General features: G+C 42.0%; 1 protein-coding gene across 3 annotated transcripts in view; it reads right to left on the bottom strand.

The window, feature by feature from the left end:
• Positions 1 to 18,646, bottom strand: part of SNCAIP (synuclein alpha interacting protein) — a 372,935-nt gene that overhangs the window by 31,499 nt on the left and 322,790 nt on the right. For all 3 annotated transcript variants that reach the window (XM_069226977.1, XM_069226964.1, XM_069226971.1), the window contains exons 10-11: positions 16,958 to 17,050; positions 1,241 to 2,288 (exon numbers count right to left, since the gene is read on the bottom strand). In XM_069226977.1, coding sequence (XP_069083078.1) covers positions 1,241 to 2,288; positions 16,958 to 17,050 — 1,141 coding nt within the window. The remainder of the gene's footprint in view (positions 1 to 1,240; positions 2,289 to 16,957; positions 17,051 to 18,646) is intronic.

Here is an 18,646-nt window from a genome sequence, read left to right on the forward strand (position 1 = left end):
ATTTTATTTTAAAAAGATTATGAGGAAATGCTCTCTAATTACTGTAAAGACTGGAATGCTTTCAGAAAGCATGGAGTAGCCCAGGTCACAGTTGTGAACATGGACAGTCAGTCAGTAGATTCTGTGTTGACCAGCTCTTCAGGCTGTAGGAAACTTCACAATAGGGTGACAGTCAGAACAATAGATGGGCTCATGATTTGAGATGGCTCATACTACGTACTGGCTAAGCCATTTTATTTTTTGAAGAATGGTTTCTAGACATAAACCAGGCGCTGTAGAACTTGACAGTGGGAACCCACGAATGAAGAAGCACTTCTTGGCCTGAATTAATAGCAGGCATGTTTTAACACAAATAGTTTAGGAACAACAGTGTCACGTTCCCTGCCTATGGCTTGAAATGTGTGTTGGGGTGGGTGGGTTGTGAAACAAGAAATAGTTTAGGCAGTGACTCAGTTCAACTGTCCTAGTTTGGTAAATTGAAACAACTGTGTTACTAATAAGGCACGTTTGATTTTTGAACAGTGTGCTCAAACCTTATTTTACATTTTGGTTTGAGACTAGCAATGTCACGTGCGACAAGGTGTTTGCAAGGAATTCAACAAGGGACAACAATAATTTTGCCAAAATATACATCACTTTATAATGCTCTGAATATTCATCCTTGCATATGCTCATTCTATTTTATTTGTAACTTTTCTTTGTGACAGCGTTTATTGAAACATGTAAGCATTGCTGACAACCTTTTTGGTACAGAATGAAATAAAAGTGATGCATGCATCGTGAATGTTAATATTAATACTCCAGTTTACCTCAATAAGTGAATTACTAACAATTGCTTCACCACCATCATTGAAAAGAGTAAAAGGTGGACTTGCAGTACCATCATGTAGCAGAATCAACCTGGAAGAGACCCTAACAAGATACATTCAACCTGGTTGTGTGTTCATTTGAAGAAAGTAGGACACATTCCTCCAAGTATATCATAAAACTATTTCTAAGTAAAAATGGGTTCAGGATTTTGCAAGTAAATAAAACCATTGCTCATGTGCAACAAATCACCAGAAGGAGATGCTCTAAGTTTCCTGTTCTGTGATACACAATTTAATAGAACACATTAAAGAAGAGCCTATTTGTTGTAAACACAGCAGGTTAGTAGCCTTTGCAAGTAACCAAACATAATGTTCCATCAAAAAGCTTGTTTAATTATAATTCCTCTAAACCCAATTCAAGCTTCACTTACGCTGTTTTTCTTTCCTTTTGCCAGGCTCAGAGGATTTGCCCTGACATCTGCACCTTTCCGCCCAATGGATGAAAAAGGCAGCGTGGTTGATGCTTTTTGTAGAGACACTGCCTGATAGTTATTGTTGTTGCTGTTCTGATTGCCGCTCAAAGTCTCCATGATGGATCGAATTGCCCCAAATGGCCTTTTCTGCTGGTCCCCGGTTTCTCCATTTGGAGATACAGCCTGAGGAGACTTACAGTCTTTGTCCTTCTCCCCACTGACGTCAACCTCAGTTTGCCCTACTGGTTCCTCAAAGGTGACTCTGAGCTTTGCGTTTTGAGCAGTCCTACGCTTAGAAGATGGAGACTTAAGGGCGCTCTTAGGGCTGGTGGCAATCTTTTGGGCAGTGGCGCTGTCACAGGCTGCATCACAAGCATCTGCAGAGCACGGACCCCGAGGTGCACTCCCTAACTGGTACTGGGATTCATTGTCAGGGTCGCTGCTTTCTGAAGTAGGGGATGGGCTGTGGCCATCCACAGACTTCGAGGCTCTAATGCCGAAGGTGAATCTGCGTCCTGATGAACTGGAAGTGTGCTTTTTAATCATCAACTGCAAACTTTCTGTGTTCTCCACGTTCTCCACTATCGGCTGCGGCCTGGGCTTGTCAGCAATTCTGACTGGAGTGTTTTTAGGATCTTCTGAATGGTTTGAGTCTGTGTCAGATTCACTGAGCGTTCTCTGCATGATCTGCTTTAATCTTGCTAATTTGAGCTCCCGCTTCTCAGGTAGGGTTTTCTTCACATGTCTAGGACCTTGGCCATCTTGAAATTCTAGTGTCAGCTTTTCCTGTGTACAGACATTCTCAGAAATCTCTTTCCCCAGCAGTTGACGTAAGACTTTATCAGAGTCCTCATCTTTGGTCTTAGATCGAAGATGGTTTGGTGCTCCAGGACTACCAAGACTATGAAGACCATCAGGTGTAGTGCTTGCTTTATTTGTTTGTGTCAGTGAATCGTCACTATCTGATGCTTTCCATTGGTGCTTTCCAGAACTCGGTAATGATGAACTAGAAAAGAAAGGGAGGAAGTAAATAAGTGGCAAGGATAAAACGGAAGAAATGCAAAACGTTTATTCAAGGGATGACGTTTATGATAAAAATATTAAAACTATATTTTTGACAAAATAATTTTCAGGATATGTATCGTAGTTATAAAGAACATTTTAATTGAGAAAATGGACCTTTAACAGCCAAACTAGTGTCCTAAAACGACAGTTGTGCTAAAATAGTTTTTCTATTTGTGTAGGTGAAACAGACATAATACAGCCACAAAATTAGCTAAATTGTGCTAAATTATGGATAACAGAATTAAAGACAATAATCGTAAGTCAATTCAAATCAAAATAACAGCAAATAATACTGCAACGTGGTGTATTTTACATGGTAAGCAGGAAGAAGATTTCGTTTATAAATGACATCTAGAGGAGCAGCCATTCTAAAAAAAGTATATATTTGGGATGTTGATAAAAATCAACTTTATTTACATGTTAAAAGACAATGCGGGAAAGCAGTGTATCTAAGGCTTGCAACTTCCGTGAAAGTTTAACCTGGTAAACACTGAGGTAACCAGTCTCACAAAGTACATGCTTCGTGGATCTGGATTGCCACAAGCAAGTAAGGTCAAGGAGGATGGATTACAATCAGCGCAAAATCTTGTCTCAAAAGACAGTAAATGATCCCAAGCTACTGCAATTCACCCCAAAATACCTCAGGTTTACCATTTTAGCTCAGTGAGTTAAACATTCACTACCAACAGTCGTAGGTCACAGGTCTGAAATCCGGCAAAGCCAGTCCTACCTGCTTGGGTGGTTGGTAAACTTAGTACAATTAAATACACAACTGCAGCACCTATTATGTACAGGGCATAGAGACTGTCAACACTGGGGTCTGAAGCTTTATGTAAAAATACAAATTAATATTTATTATTACCAAGGTACATTCTCAAGGGAGTATGAATGTGTTTAATCATTGGGGTGCTTCCACAGAAGACACCTAAAACCACACACAGATACAAAGACATAAATACAGTACTTACAAATGTTCAAGATAATTCAATACATCAATGTATAAAATATATATTCACTAGAAAGTGACACAATAAAATACAAATGATTTTAAAAACATCTAAAAAATTATAATACGAGAAAGGAGCCAAATAACTTAATCAGATGATAAACATACTCCAAAGAGGGATTTAACCATAGGTAAAGTCTTCCTCATGCATTGTTTAGAATTAGCTGAATTAACAAATTGTCTATGAATATGTACAAATCCTGGACAAAAGAATAAAATATGATTCATATCCTGTTTCTTGTCACTGCAATATTGACAGCCAGGATGAGAGTACATCCTGTTCTTGTAAATCCATATATTTTTACCAGTTTGTATTCGGCTGAACCTAAATTTCATAAAGAATCTTCGTTCAGAGGGACATAAATTGGCCTTTAAATAAAACTGCATCTTACCACACTTTACAGACATATAGCTTACATGCAGTATTTGTATAAGTAAACAATGTTGCAAATCTTAATAAAAACCTCGTATCTTAGCAGCCTTTTCAAAACTAAACTTGAAAACACCACTACTCTTACATGATAGGCCCTCATCCGAATTTAAATATATCTGTTTAAGACTATAGGATTATACATTACAAACCCAGCTCAAGACTAATCAATTCAATAAAGCTACAGAATCTCATACCAAAGTATATTTTCCTCCAAACAGATCCAATACGAGATACATTTTTAAGAGAAGACATCATCCTTGCCTCTATACCATAAAATGCAGTGTCTGGCATGTTTGCTATGTACACTTTTAAAAGCAATTGCACATCTCTCCTACCCTGTGCAATGAATAATTGCAAAAGGCTAATTACTACAAACTTCATTTTAGAGAGAAGTGTTGTGTTTTGCTGGATCCATGACATATTATTGGAAATGCTCACTCCCAGTACATATATTCTTTTACTTCCTTTACATTACCCAATTACCCAATTACAAAGCCTATACCTTGAAGATTGGCTATCTCATGTACCCATTATCATAATTTTAATTCTCCTCTTTTTAACTGAGAGGTAATGAGCGAGTGCAAAAGAGGCTAAGAAGTCTAGCTGTTTCTGCAGTCCGAACAGGGTGTGTGACATAAAAACCAGTTCATCAGCAAACAACCAAGTTGAGATTTCCCTTCATCCAAATTGTGGGGGATATGCAACACACTGCCTTAAAAGAGATGGAAAATCAGACAAATAAAAGGAAAATAACATAGGAGCTGAGCTAGTATACAGCCCTGTTTTAGGCCATTGTTTTTTTTATTAGAGTATTAATTCTTGCTAGCTAAAAGTAATTCTCGCCAATTATCCTAATAAAGAGCTATCAGTGGGCTGATACAGAATACAGAACACATTTAGAATACCAAATTTAATACATTTATGCCAAAGTGTTAGGCTTTCTACGGGATCAACTGAAATCCACATATATCTTCATTTTCTGAGATTTCATATTATTCATAAACTAGGCATGAGCTGGACTGCGTCTGCCGAAGAGGCTAAATGTTTTAATAAACATTTATCAAAAGTCTTCCTTGTGATATCTAAAAGTGCGACTAGACAATAGTTTTTTGAGGAGCTTATGAACCCCCTTTTTTATAAAGGGGGAAGACATTATTACCTTGCCAAGACGTAGGAATTATATCTGCCTTCAAACAATAATCAAATAATGGCTTCTAAATTCTGGCTCATAAAAAAGGATCTGCTTTAATTAGGCAGGCTGGTATACCATCCAGCACCTGTACCCGACTATTATTAAGTTCTAAAATAATAAGGGCGATTTAATCCAGAGAAAATTTAACATGGGCAGAACTTCCTGTAGGAAAAAATAGGGAATAACAATCTTAGGTCTGTAAGTTTGATGGTAGTTGATGCATACAACTCACAAAAATAGGCGTTTCAAGAATCTTCATCTACAGGGTCATCTACCTGGATCAGTGTTTTTTTGGTATCCTTAGCTAGACCTTTGGCTATCAAAAAACTAAATTTACACAGTGCGATGGATAACAGCTGAATAAAGGTCAAACCAAAGCTTTGCCTCTTGGGGCCAGATGTAGCAAAAAATGATTTTGCGAATCGGAAATCGCGAGTCGGTGGAACTCGCAATTTCCGATTCACAAAATCGTATGCAGAATGGTGTCTCAGACACCTTCTGCGAATCTCAAGGGGGTCGCAAAGACCCACCTCATTAATGAGGTGGGTCGCAATTTGCGACCCCCTTGAGATTCCCTGCACTCACAGGGATGGTGGCCTGCTGGAGACAGCAGACCTCCATGTCTGTGACTGCTTTTTCAATAAAGCAGTTTTTTGTTTTTGTATTGCAGCCCGTTTTCCTTAAAGGAAAACGAGTTGCAATACAAAAATAAAACAAAACCATTTGGTTGCTCTGAAAAAATCTTTTTAGCGACATTCACAAAGGGGAAGGGGTCCCATAGGGACCCCTTCCCCTTTGCGAATGAGTTAGCACCCACTTCAAGTGCGTGGCAACTGCAAATTGCTTTGCAACCGATTTCGCTGTCACAAAGCAATTCTGCATTGCGGTGCGAGTAGCAAATAGGAAGGGAACACCCCTTCCTATTTGCGAGTCGAATTCCCATTTTGCGAGTCGGTACCGACTCGCAAAATGGGAATGTGCATCGCGATGGCCGTTTTGCATGGCGCAAACTGCGATTTTCGCAGTTTGCGCCATGCAAAATGGTTACTACATCTGGCCCTTGATTGTTTTTGATGATTTGCTGTTTGCGCTTGGTATATTTGTCCGATCTGAGAATAGAAGGAATATTTGACAACTTCTAAGCCCCATGGCAACTTTTAATCTAGCTGCAAGAGTATTCCTCAATGACCTCAGAATAGCTTTGAAAGCATTAATATAAAATTTTGGGAAATGCTTTTAAGGCGTCAAACAACCAATTCATTAATATGTCACTTGTTATATATTTGCAGACATGCACACAATATGAGTGAGTTTTTATTTCGAAACTAAATACCTCATTTAACCGCATTAAGATCACTTGAAACAAAGCTGTGAATGACCACTCCATGAGTTGGGGCATGTTACTAAATAAGCCATAATATGAATTGCCCAATATTCTATAAAAATATAATCAAGGAGCACAGCAAGCCTCTTTGCCAGGTAAAATTATGAAATCGTCCATTTATGATAGCCGGATTTAACTCCAAAGTGCAAGTTAATAATTCAGAAAAATGATCACAACACTTGTTATTTGGAAACGTGACGGACGAAAGACCCCAAAGGGCATCTAATTCCAAGAATCCTATTTTCCTATAAGCTAAAGGTGTTATTCTTGTGTTAAAATCCCCAGACACAATTAAAATTGATTTTAGGGATTTAGCCAAAACACCTCGTATTACCCTGTGAAGATTAGCAAATGATAGTGAACAATTAATAGTAGGACCACAATAGGACCACAATAGACACTGTAGAACGTAATACAATAAGTCAGCTGAAGCCATATAAAAACAATATACAACCATGGAATAAAGGCTGTGAGCTTTTTCAACCAAAAGAAGATGTCAACAATCTGGATAACCCTCCCACGTGAACGGCCTCTAATAGATGAGCTAGATAATTAGCTGAATCAAAATAATTTGTTAACCAAGTTTCCAGTAAACAAATAAATGATACATCAAAGTAAGAGCCAAAATTATCCAGTGATAACAATGCCAGCAGCCCAGCCACATTTTAGCTGCATAACTTCCTCACAGTATTAGGAGGAACGATAGTGGGAAAGCGCTTTGGGGAGCCAGGGGTTGTTCTCCTACGTTAAAAGGTCCTTATTAGCAACATACTTTACTTTCTTCTTTACTTGGTGGAAGCCATTTAGTTTAACAACTGTCACGCTGGCAATAAGGAACTTTAAATTTCAGGGTGAAATAATCTGAGAAGAAGGACTAGGTGGAAGCGCTGAAAAGATGGAATAAGAAGTACAAGAGACATTGTTCTCATCAATCTCAAACATAGGTAGAACATTTATGCACATTTTATAAAACACACACTATACTTCAATATCGAGGAATAAATTAATTCAAAGTGAAAGTATCCAATGGACGCGTGAAAAATCTTGCCCTCTTAAACATCGGACGTTAACTCAACCAAGCAATATCACAAAACAAAATAAAATGATGGACGGAGTGTTGAAACTTTTCAAACACTCACCCCCAGTCTCAGATCTGGGTTTAATCCATTGTTATTTTGCTCACCACGTCACCCCAGTTTGGACCCAGCCATATGCAAATCAGTCTTGACCCTGTTCCCCATGGGAACAGTCCAGCCCGAACTGCTAGACCAGGTCCTCCCTGGACTGGAAACAAGCATCCTGGGACCGATTTCAGGGTATCACCCTTCATCAGCCAGGCTATCTTGAGTCCAGTGGCGCAGCGAGCAAGGGACCCACGTCTGTGACTGGGGGTGAGTGTTTGTATTGTTCAGCACTCCGTTCATCATCCTTTTGTGTTGCTAAAGTTAACTCAACCAAAGCAATATCCTGAGAGGAAATGAGCTACATTAAAAATATATATTTAATACAACCAGATGATTCAGATAGAATTGGTTATTGGATGTAGGAAAGAATTCAGTAAATTTTAGAATATGTGAACAGACCCCAGAGATCAATTTATTTGGGGGGTGGGGGGGCGACATGTTCTCCCTGGCTTCTCCCTTTGCACAGCAAGCAGACAACACCTTGTTATTTATAATATTTGCAGTCATAAAAGTGCTGTCCTGTAAAGTTGTAGAAGTTCTGGAGACCTCTTGAACAGAGAACCTGCTTACCGCTGACACAACTAATTCAGGAAGCTTGGCTAACCATATTTTCCTCCGCAGTTTCTTTTTTATTCAATGTACTTTAGCTTGTTTTCTCTTTTTTTTGACACTTGAATACAGCAGATATTAAGGTGTTATCAAGACACTTGGGCCCTTTAGGTTGGAAAACCTCCACACCGGTTTTCCACCCGCTGGCCTTATTATGAGATTTCTGCTGGCCCAGCATGAAACTCACCACAACATTGATGCCGGCTCATAATCGAGCCGGCGGCAATGTTGCGGTGCGTCAGCACCCGTCGTGCTTTATACTGCCCGTAATTCAGGGAGTGAAAAGAGTGACAGGGCTGTCCATGGGGTCCCCTGTACTGCCCATGCCAAGTGCATGGGCAGTGCAGGGGTCCCAAGGGGCCTACGACACCGTCTCCACTAGCCTTTGCATGGTGGTGGGACCGCTATGCAAAAGCCAGTGGAGAGGGGAGTCGTAATCCCCAGGGCAGCGCTGCCCTGGCGGATTAAGAGCGTCGGCACCAACAGGGCGTCGACTGGCAGCAACCTGGGGATGCCAGCGGTCTGACCATGGCTGCTCCACCATGGTCATAATGTGGAGGCCGGACCGCTGCGTTGGGGCCGGTCCGATCGCCACCGTGAGTCTGGTGAAACCTGAACGGTACTATTTGTTTCATTAAGTTACTTACTCAACCCACCCCTCCATGTGGGGAGTTTACATCAAGATTGAAATCACCCAGTTTCTCAAATGTGTAACTCTTGACAGTGGACAAGAAGATCTTGCATATGGCTTTATCATGATGGCTAGAATCCGAAAACTCAATTGTCACTGGCTCACTGTTCAGAACCGAAGATTTTAAGCAAAAGGATGGCTTGCCCCCCAAAACTGGCCTGGAGACAAGAGGCGAACAGGTCTTAAGAGGAATCAGAACTTCAGAGTCAGATTTACAATTACTTGATGATTCATCCGTAATTGCTTTTAAAATCTTTCAGAGCAGTGACAATGAATGCTCTTGGACTATTAACTGATTATTGGCTTATTTCAACAATTATTAACATATGTTGGTTCAAGGTAATCATACTGGAAATTGGAGGGCCACTATCTGAGGTTGCAGCACGTTGTCACCAAGTTCGTAAAAAAAAAAAAAAAAAAGAATTCCTACATTCCAGGATTGATGCATTTCATTAGAAGATGATCTGAGGAAAATCCTCCATCTGTTACATTTGTCAAGAGCTTCATATTTTAATTGTGCCCCCAAGGCATCAGAAAGTTCATTGATGTCACATAAATCATTCAAAAGTGGCAAAGAGGTGGTTCTTGCCCTCAATAGTTTATTCATATTCTAAAGTGAGGATTTCATCAAAGCACTGTCCAACCCATTTCCTTCCAAGATTTTCCTTTGAGGAGATGAAGATTTTAAATCACAGATTATAAAATTATCTGTTTTGGAAGCCAGGTCCGGGACCCACTGAATCAAATCTTTTCTCAGTTTCTTAAGGTTTCTACTCTCAAGAGAAGAAAAAAAAAGTCTAGAATAGTTCTCCTCTTAGGGGTGGAAAAAGTCCTTGAAGCCTCTTGGGAGGCTACAGTGGACACTGGCTGCTGATTTGAGAAAGTGTGATTCAGCAGTTCTCTGCCATAGTTATTTCAGTGGGCCAAAATAAAGAGCTGTAGCAATCCAAACAGGCTCACCCAGCCCTGATGAGAGATATGTGTGGGAATGAGAACAAGTTACTTACCTTTGGTAACAAATTATCTGGTATTATATTATAGTTGCAGATTTCCTACCTCAGAATTTCCTTCAGGTACCAGACTAGATCCGGAGATTTTTATTCAAGCAGTACCCAGGGGGAGTTGGTTGACTTCTTGTCCGTCGCTGGTGTGATGACGTTGCTGTCATATATAGGTGCCACCTTGGCGTGCTGACGTCAGTTTCTATTCACGACTTTCCACACCTGTAGCGCGGAGCCATGAAGAACACAGAGAATGGTTCGCCAGAACTAGGGCCCTGAAAAGGGAATCCCTGTCCCTAGAAATCAGTTTGCAGTGCGGGGAGGCTGGGCAGATCGGTAAGGAATCTGCAACTACAAATGTCTCTACCAGATAATTTGTTACCAAAGGTAAGTAACTTGTTCATATGAAAGAGACTTCTAGTTGCAGATTCCTTACCTTAGAATAGATACCCAAGCAATACCATCCTCAGAGGTGGGCTGCGACCCAAGATCATACTAAAAAGTCCTGCAGGGCCGAACGTCCAAAGTACCTGTCTCTGCATTGCTGCCTGGCAGATGTCCAGGACACGAACTCCATGTGCTAATGCTGTAGTGGCACCAGTGGTTCTGGTGGAGTGAGCCCACAAGCCCTCAGGGAGTTGCTTCTTTGCCAAAACGTAGCACATCTTGATGCAGAGCACCACCCATTGCAATATGGTCCGCAAAGAGTTGATCGTCCACCTGGAAATCATTGGTACGACTGAGGTAGCATGCCAAGGCTCTTTTTGGATCCATGAGAAGAATGTGGAGGAGCATAAAACGAACACAAGGTGATGGACTAGACTATAAAAAAAGGTGCAACCACCTTTGGAAGGAAGAAGGCCCTGGTACGAAACACCACTTTGTCAGGATGGATAGATAAAAATGGTGGCTTCGAAGAAATAGCTTGAAGCTCACTCAGTCTGCGAGCAGAGGTGATGGCAATGAGGAAAGCAGTTTTTAGTGTGTTGAGCCGCAAAGGACAATTACGTAAAGGCTCAAAAGGGGCACACATAAGATTAGTAAGGACCAGGTTCAAATCACACTGGGGTATTATGAACGGGTTAGGTGGGAATAAATGGGTGAGTCCCTTCAGGAACCTCCCAACAATGGGAGACTTGAACAAGGAAGGTTGATCTGGCAGTCTGAGAAAGGCTGAGATGGCAGACAGGTAGCCTTTAAGGATGCCCAAACCAGAGCCCTTCTGGGCAAGAGAGAGGATGGATCTCTGACAGAGGTGCAGAAAAGGGGATCAACAGTCTTGTTGGTACACCAGGCCACAAAATGCGAACAACAGGCCTATACCATTTTGGTGGAGGGACGCCTGGCTGCCAAGATAACATTGCAGACTTCGGGTGGAAGCTCGAAAGAAGTCAACTGCTGCCGCTCAATCTCACCGCAAGAAGGCAGAGACTGGACAGGTTCGGATCATCCTGAAGGAGCAGTCTGATCGGAGTCTCGGTGGCCATGCTCAGGAGCTTGGGATAGCATACTCTCTGTGCCCAGTCTGGAGTCACAAGGAATTCTTGGGCCCAGTCATTCTTGATCTTCAGAACTCTGGGTAGAGGTGGTATTGGCGGGAAGGCATAAAGGAGGCCTGAGTTCCAATCAAGATGAAAAGCATCTCCGAGTGAATGCCACCCTTGGAAACTCCACCACACAAAACAGCTGACATTACGTGTTCTCTGCAGAGGTGAACAGATCTAACCAAGGCTCTCCCTTCTTCTGAAAGAGACCTTGCGCCACCGCCGGATGGAAATGCCATTTATGATTGACTACGCACCGACGGCTGAGTTAGTCCGCTCTGGCATCCAGAGAACCCACCAGATGTTGAACCACTAAGGATATGCCCTGGGTTTCCAGCCATGTCCAGAGGCGCAGAGCCTCTTGACAAAGGGTTCACGACCCCTCTCCGCCCTGCCTGTGGCAGTACCACATGGCAGTTGTTGTCCGTGAACACCTGTATCACTTTCCCTTTGAGAGGGTAAAGGAATGCTTTCAATTCAAACCTGATCGCCCAGAACTCCAAAAGGTTGATGTGAAGCCCAGATTCTGCCGGAGACAGAGTCCTCTCATCTCTGCCTCTATCAGATAAACTGTGCAAAGCTTGTATTATTAACTAATTAACACAGTAATCCAAGAAAGTTAAAGAAAGGCAGATCCCAGTATCCAAAAGTACTAGCAGGTGTCAACAAAGCAAAGTCAAATGCCCCGCAGACATGCAAGCCTTCATTAGCTGGGGCGACAGGACTTAGAGCAGACTACGGGGACTCAAGAGAGACAATCCTACACAACTGCCAACTCTCCCCCGTGCCACCCCACCTTCCTCGCTGACTAAAGGGACACGCTAACAGGGAGAGCTTACAGATTCTTTGTTCACTCAATGCCACAGGCCCCCTGCGACAAAAAGATAAAGTGAGGAATGAAAACTTGCACCTCCAACTGCCTGGCACCTTTGCCACACATAACAGTTCCAACGCAGTACTCTCTGGGCTATTTGAACTGTAGGAAGCTCTTAGGGCTAGGCTTCTTCCCAAGAATGACAGTATGCCAACTCTGCAAGTAGGCTTCACAATCTCACCACCTGCAATCTCTCCTTGACTCCCTTCTCCAATGTGTACTCATGGATGCCGAGATATATATAGCAACAGTAAAACATACAGAAATCCGGGCACACCACAAATGAGCAAGCCAACTACCTTGAGAAAATACTGTTGCTGCCTGCTAGCACAGCTGAATAAGGAGATGAGGAGCGAGCACGCAAAATATGAGTCGAATCAGTCACTCATCCTAGGATTTACTGGGAGGCAGTGCAAGAAACAATAACAGCAAGTAACCAGAAGCTCTTCCTGAAGGCTGACTGTGCCCTTTCTGTTGTGCTATGCTATGTAGGTACACCTCCTGTGGCCTCAGGGTGTGGGAGAGCTGCGTGCTCAAACCACACTGGCACCTAAGCAGGCTGCTTCTACGAATGTAGCCCTAAACCCTAAACTGCGTTCTAACACATGGGAGTACGCAGTTCACTGTGCCGGCTCCTTGCTGCTCCAGCTCCTTGCTGGACCCTCTGCTGGAGCTGCGGTTTACTGTTCCATGCACTGCTTAAGCAAGTGACCATCTGCTTTCCAGCTGCTCGCTCTGGATTGCTGGTCGCTTGGTATGAAGCATCTCCTCTTCCTGCCCTGTGCCTCAGTATGTCTCAATGGTACCACCTCCAACAGATGTCATTAGTATTGCAGATGTCCAAGATGAAGGCATCAAACATACATCAGGTGCTCTGACAACTTTTTCAAGGGAATAATAAACAAAAACCTTAACAGAAGATATTTAGTCTTGTTGAATGATAGGCACTGTAGGCTACTCACATTACTGGATGTGACAAACATCCAGCATTTCGGAATGCTGCTTAAGACTCATGAGGCATGGCAGCGGATTTATTTCTTCTTATAGAACAGAAAGTGTGCTTTTAATCTTTTATTGTGATTTTATGCATCAGTTGTTTAAGAAATGCTTTATACTAGGTGCCCTGGCCAGAGTCAGAGCCTGGGATGTCTTCTCAGCAAATGGTCAGCTGTGGCAGAAGTAACAGATTAGCAGCCACAAACAGGTGATGGTGAGGGGTCACATGGGAATGGACCCTGTCCTCTAACCCTGCGCTATGACTGCTGGTGCTTTTGGCACGATGAGATGAATGGCAAATGGTTTCTTCACACTCTTATCTCAAGACGAAGCAGTAAATGAAAGGAGACCCTTTCTTCTCCTCGACGGAGTCACAGGGACTAGAGTTGGAAAAACCTCGCTCAATGGCATATCTGCTTACACAAGGTGAGAGCTTAACTATATAAATTCTGCAAGAGGTGCCAAAATCGACGAAGTAGATAGTACTGAGAACGGCCTTACTGGAAGAAGTTTAATTCCATGACAAGAAGCAAGTTATGGCCCACTTTGACCATGTAGTCACAGAAATAGAGAAGCAGCTGCAACAATAGAAGACAGGTCTCATAGAAGCCAACAATTACAGAACTAGGACTAGAACTACTACTACGACAACTATGATTTCTACTACTCCTAAAATACTTTGGGCTAGTTGAGAGAATAGTAAAGAATTTGGAGAATGAAGCGAGAGCTGCAAAATAGAGCTACAGAACAATATGCAGGTTTTTTTGTTGTTTTTTTTTTTAACTCTTAGACATGAGGGAGTGGCGGTCGACCAAGTGATTGTTAAAAACCTAGCATATCTTCCCGTTAAGACATGTGGGAAACGTTTTGATGCCATCGTGGTCCTAGCAGAACTGAGGGATGATATGTAGAGAGAAACAATGAAGAGAATGCCTGCAAAAAAATAGACATATTTTAAAGATTTAATTAAAGGTGTGCATATTCTCAGACATGAGTCATGGGACTCTGATGCAGAAGGAGAAGCTTGGAAAGATCAACGACTTTTGCCCTTAACTTCTGAGGTCTCAATGTGGTTTCCATCTGGACTGAGAGCATGACTGAAGGGGAAACGTATTATGTTCTCTTATCCCGGTGCAGCTAAAGACTATCGGAATGCAGAGTGAGTTGCCTAAGTACCTTACCTGTTTGAAATTAATTGGAGTGTGTGACACTGACACAATTTCATGACCTGATTTATGCCAGAGAGAATTTGTTTTAGTGTTGAATGTTTCCTGGTGCATTTGGTTTTCCGAAGATTGGTTACTATATTTTTAAACCGAGGTTATAAAGTAACTCTGTTTCACCCTTTTATTTTTTTCTTTCCTTTCATCCTTACAGAACTATGGGATATTCCCTGAGCCATATGGTGTTGATGATCTATGTTTATCTGAAGATTTATTTAAAATGTATATTGAGCTTTTTGTTGAGATACTTATGACAAAACGTGTGTGATGTTGCATACTGATAACTGGGCCAGCTGTTAGGCCACCTTCGGCTCTTCAATTAAAAAAAATCAACGTTAAAAAGGAAACAATGGACTGTAATCCTCCCTGAAACTATAGAAACCTATTTTGTAAAGGTGCTTTGACTTCTAATGATGTGTGCATCATCATTCTAACAGGGGTGCATGCTGAACAATGCTCTGACATTGCTTGCATTGATGACAAGCCTTGGGACGCCAGTCCTCTGCAAGGTACTGTGACGCTGTGCCCCACTGGACAGCTGTGTGGTGTTCCCCAGTAGGTTTGAAAAGCCTATTGGAAATTCTCATTTTAACTCTATTTATGTCAATTTGTGAAAGTGCCTACTGCTCTACTTAGTCTTCCTTAACTGTGGCCTTTAACCTTCCAATGTCTGTTGGGATGTTTGCAAACGTGTGTGTGTGTGTATATGCACAGGTGAGCCATGGAGCACATTAAACTCCACTTCTGTGTACTTCGGAGGATGGTGGTCACCATTTTGCAGGGTTGGAGATCTCTTAGTAGACATGCCAAGTCCACGAGTAGAAATCCTGTCTCCCTCCCTGCAACTAGATAAACTTGGTGGGCGAAGGGAGGTAGCCAGCCCCTGCATTTTGATGTAGCGATATCAGTGAATTCCTTCCATCCCCTTTTTCTGTTAGTGACCAAAATCCCCTTGTGAAATGGCTGCCCAGGATGAGAAATTAGACCTTCTCCTGATCCAGTCCAAACCAGTGTCAGGAGGTCACTAGGGCAGGCAGTCTGCAAAAAAAACTTGACAACCCATAGGGAAAATACTCCAAGACTGAAAGAGCCTTTGAACTTTTAAATAAAGCAGAATCCGTGGCTAATTAAAAGCATGTTGCTAAGCCACCAGAGAAGTGTTAAGTAATGGTCCGGCTAGTCAGCATTTTGTTCAATATTGCGGCTCATCATGGAGCAGACCCTATACACCAGAAACAGAAAAGAAGACCGAAGATCTAGGAATGAAACTGTTTTTTCTATGTCATTCTCCCTCCAATTTAGGACTATCTCTGGGAAGACAAAGGGGCATATTTAAACCCCATTTGTGCTGAATTTGCATCATTTTTTTATGCAAATTCGGTGCAAAACTAACTCCATATTTATATTTTGACTTTAGACCCATCAAATGGCAAAATATAGAGTTTGCACCATTTTTTAGATGTGTGAACCTACTTTGTGTCAATGAGATGCAAGGTAGGCGTTCCCATCTAAAAAATGGTGCTAGCCCCATAACCCAATATTTATCCCCTGTTCTAAAATGATGCACGGGTGGGAGGAGGGGCTAAATAGTATTTAACGCCTGGTTCAGACCAGGCGTTAAGGGACTTGTGGACCCATTTCCATGGTTAAACAACATGGAACGGGCCCATAGGTGCCCTCCTCAAGCCCCAGGACACCCCCACCCACACCAGAGGGACACAGGAGGTTGGGGGATCCCACCCCAGGTAAGTATAGGTAAATATTTTGTTTTTAAATTAAAGTGCTATCAGGGGCCCAACTTGGGGTCCCCGGCATGGCACAGGGTGCAATTGCCTTGCCGACGGGACACTGGTCCCCTGTGCTGGCCATTGGGGTGGTGGGCATGACTCCTGTCTTTCTCATGGTTGGTTTTGCATCAGAAAGTGACGCTAGGCTGGTTATAGTCATCTTTTTTTTACTCTAACCAGACTAACGTAGTTTTTTGGTGAAAACACCCCTTTTCCCATACTAGCAGCCCCATCCGGCTAACGTCATTTTTTTATTTTTTTTAAAAAATTTTAACGCTAGCCTACTCTTTGCACCAGCTTGCGCCATTCCATAGATATGGGGCCCAGCTGGTGCTAAACCTTTTGGATAAAAACTGTGTTAGTGTAGTTTTGCACCAAAAAGTATAAATATGCCCCAAAATCTCTGACTTGTTTGTTAGCTCCCCCTCTCATGTTTGATTTGGATTTCCAAATTAAGTTATTCTCAACATGTAACATACTTTTAAAATGGAAAAGTCGAGCACAGTATATTGTAATTTACTGAAGTGATAGATGCATCCATACAATGAATCAAGTCAAGTTTTCCTGTTTGTAACTACATGTAGGCAAATGTCTGTAACGGAAATGAAATCAACCAAAAACGTTTAAACATTGAAAAAATATTTCAATTTCACTGTTGTGTTTAAGTACATTTTCGACCAATCTACCTGGGAGACGTTGGCAATGATCTGCACTCAGATTTTTGGGCTTCTAAAAGATGCTGGAGCTGGTTCTGCAAAGTCACACGTTCGGTCGTCTGTCTGTGGAAAATATTAGATTATCTTTAACGAGCATAAGAAAAAGTAAACTGAAGCAGAATGCAGTCCAAAAGAAATAGGGACTTATTTGCACAGCTGAATGTGCAGCTTTAAATCGCTCGTTAAAACTAAGGAAACAAAACATTAAAGCCATCATCATCAGCTTGGTGGAACGGAAATTGCAATATGATTGTCACCGAATACTTACAGGAGACAATAATTATAATCTAAATAATCACATAATTAGGGGTGCTCAATACCTCACCGGAAAGCGATTTTTGGTTGGTACCGCCTGAAATCATACACCAACAGAGAAAGGACGACAACAGAGAATATTTGTTGTCAGTCTTAGAAAGTCTTTCTTTGTGGGCTTTAAATGGTTGCTTTGTTAGTGACCAACCCGTGACAGGCACTCTTTACATGACCAACAGCTGCACAGTTTTGGCTACAACTTTGTTTCTTGCTCACTTTTCTCTTAAATCAAAAACGTTTCCATCTTAAAGCATTATGAAAGTGATCATTTCCACAAATATTTACTGTCACCAATACAAACCTTTTGTGGGCAAAGTTAACGCTGTAAGCCAATGCAATGGCCTTAGTAGTAAAAAAATAAATAATAAAAAAAAAGTACAATGGCGTTTCAAAGTCGAGATACAATATAAACAAGCATTTACAATGCAACGGGTCTCGCGTTTGCTCATGTTAGAGCTGATCGCGTTGTAAACTCCTAACCCGACTTTTCACCTATCGGGCAAAAGTGCATTTATGTACGTAACCCGAAAAAGTGAAATTAACTATGTAAAGCGCTTGACTTCTGCCAAGCGAGATCGCGCTCGTAAATTAGAGAAAAAGAAGTCCACGAGCGCAATGGAAAACAGCGAGCCTCGCATGTTTTCTGTACTTGGTCGCTGCGCTCGAGGAGGGCTAGCCACCGGAAAAGGCATGACGTATTCGTGCCTTCGACTAATGAAAGCAAGCAGATTTTATTAGGCATGCCCACGAACCAATAAAAAACACTGACGTGAAGTTGACAGGGCTCCGAGCCCTTTCCTAAATACTAAAGCGTCTCGCTTCGATACGCATGCGCAAGCGCATGCAATGCAGGCTCGACCCTAAAAATGGAAACCGAACAGCTCTCTGTCCTACTTATTACCATGTTAAAACAAGCATTTACAATGCAACGGGTCTCACGTTTGCTCATGTTAGTGCTGATCGCGTTGTAAACGCCTAACTCGACTTTTCACCTATCGGGCAAAAGTGCATTTATGTACATAACCCGAAAAAGTGAAATTAACTATGTAAAGCGCTCGACTTCTGCCAAGCGAGATCGCGCTTGTAAATTAGAGAAAAAGAAGTCCACAAGCCCGATGGAAAACAGCGAGCCTCGCATGTTTTCTGTACTTGGTCGCTGCGCTCGAAGAGGGCTAGCCACCGGAAAAGGCACGACGTATGCGTGCCTTCGACTAATGAAAGCAAGCAGATTTTATTAGGCAAGCCCACGAACCAATAAAAAACACTGACGTGAAGTTGACAGGGCTCCGAGCCCTTTTCTAAATACTAAAGCGTCTCGCTGCGATACGCATGCGCGAGCGCATGCAA

The sequence above is a fragment of the Pleurodeles waltl genome, chromosome 1_1, assembly GCF_031143425.1.
Source record: "Pleurodeles waltl isolate 20211129_DDA chromosome 1_1, aPleWal1.hap1.20221129, whole genome shotgun sequence".
NCBI classification, from domain to species: domain Eukaryota; kingdom Metazoa; phylum Chordata; class Amphibia; order Caudata; family Salamandridae; genus Pleurodeles; species Pleurodeles waltl.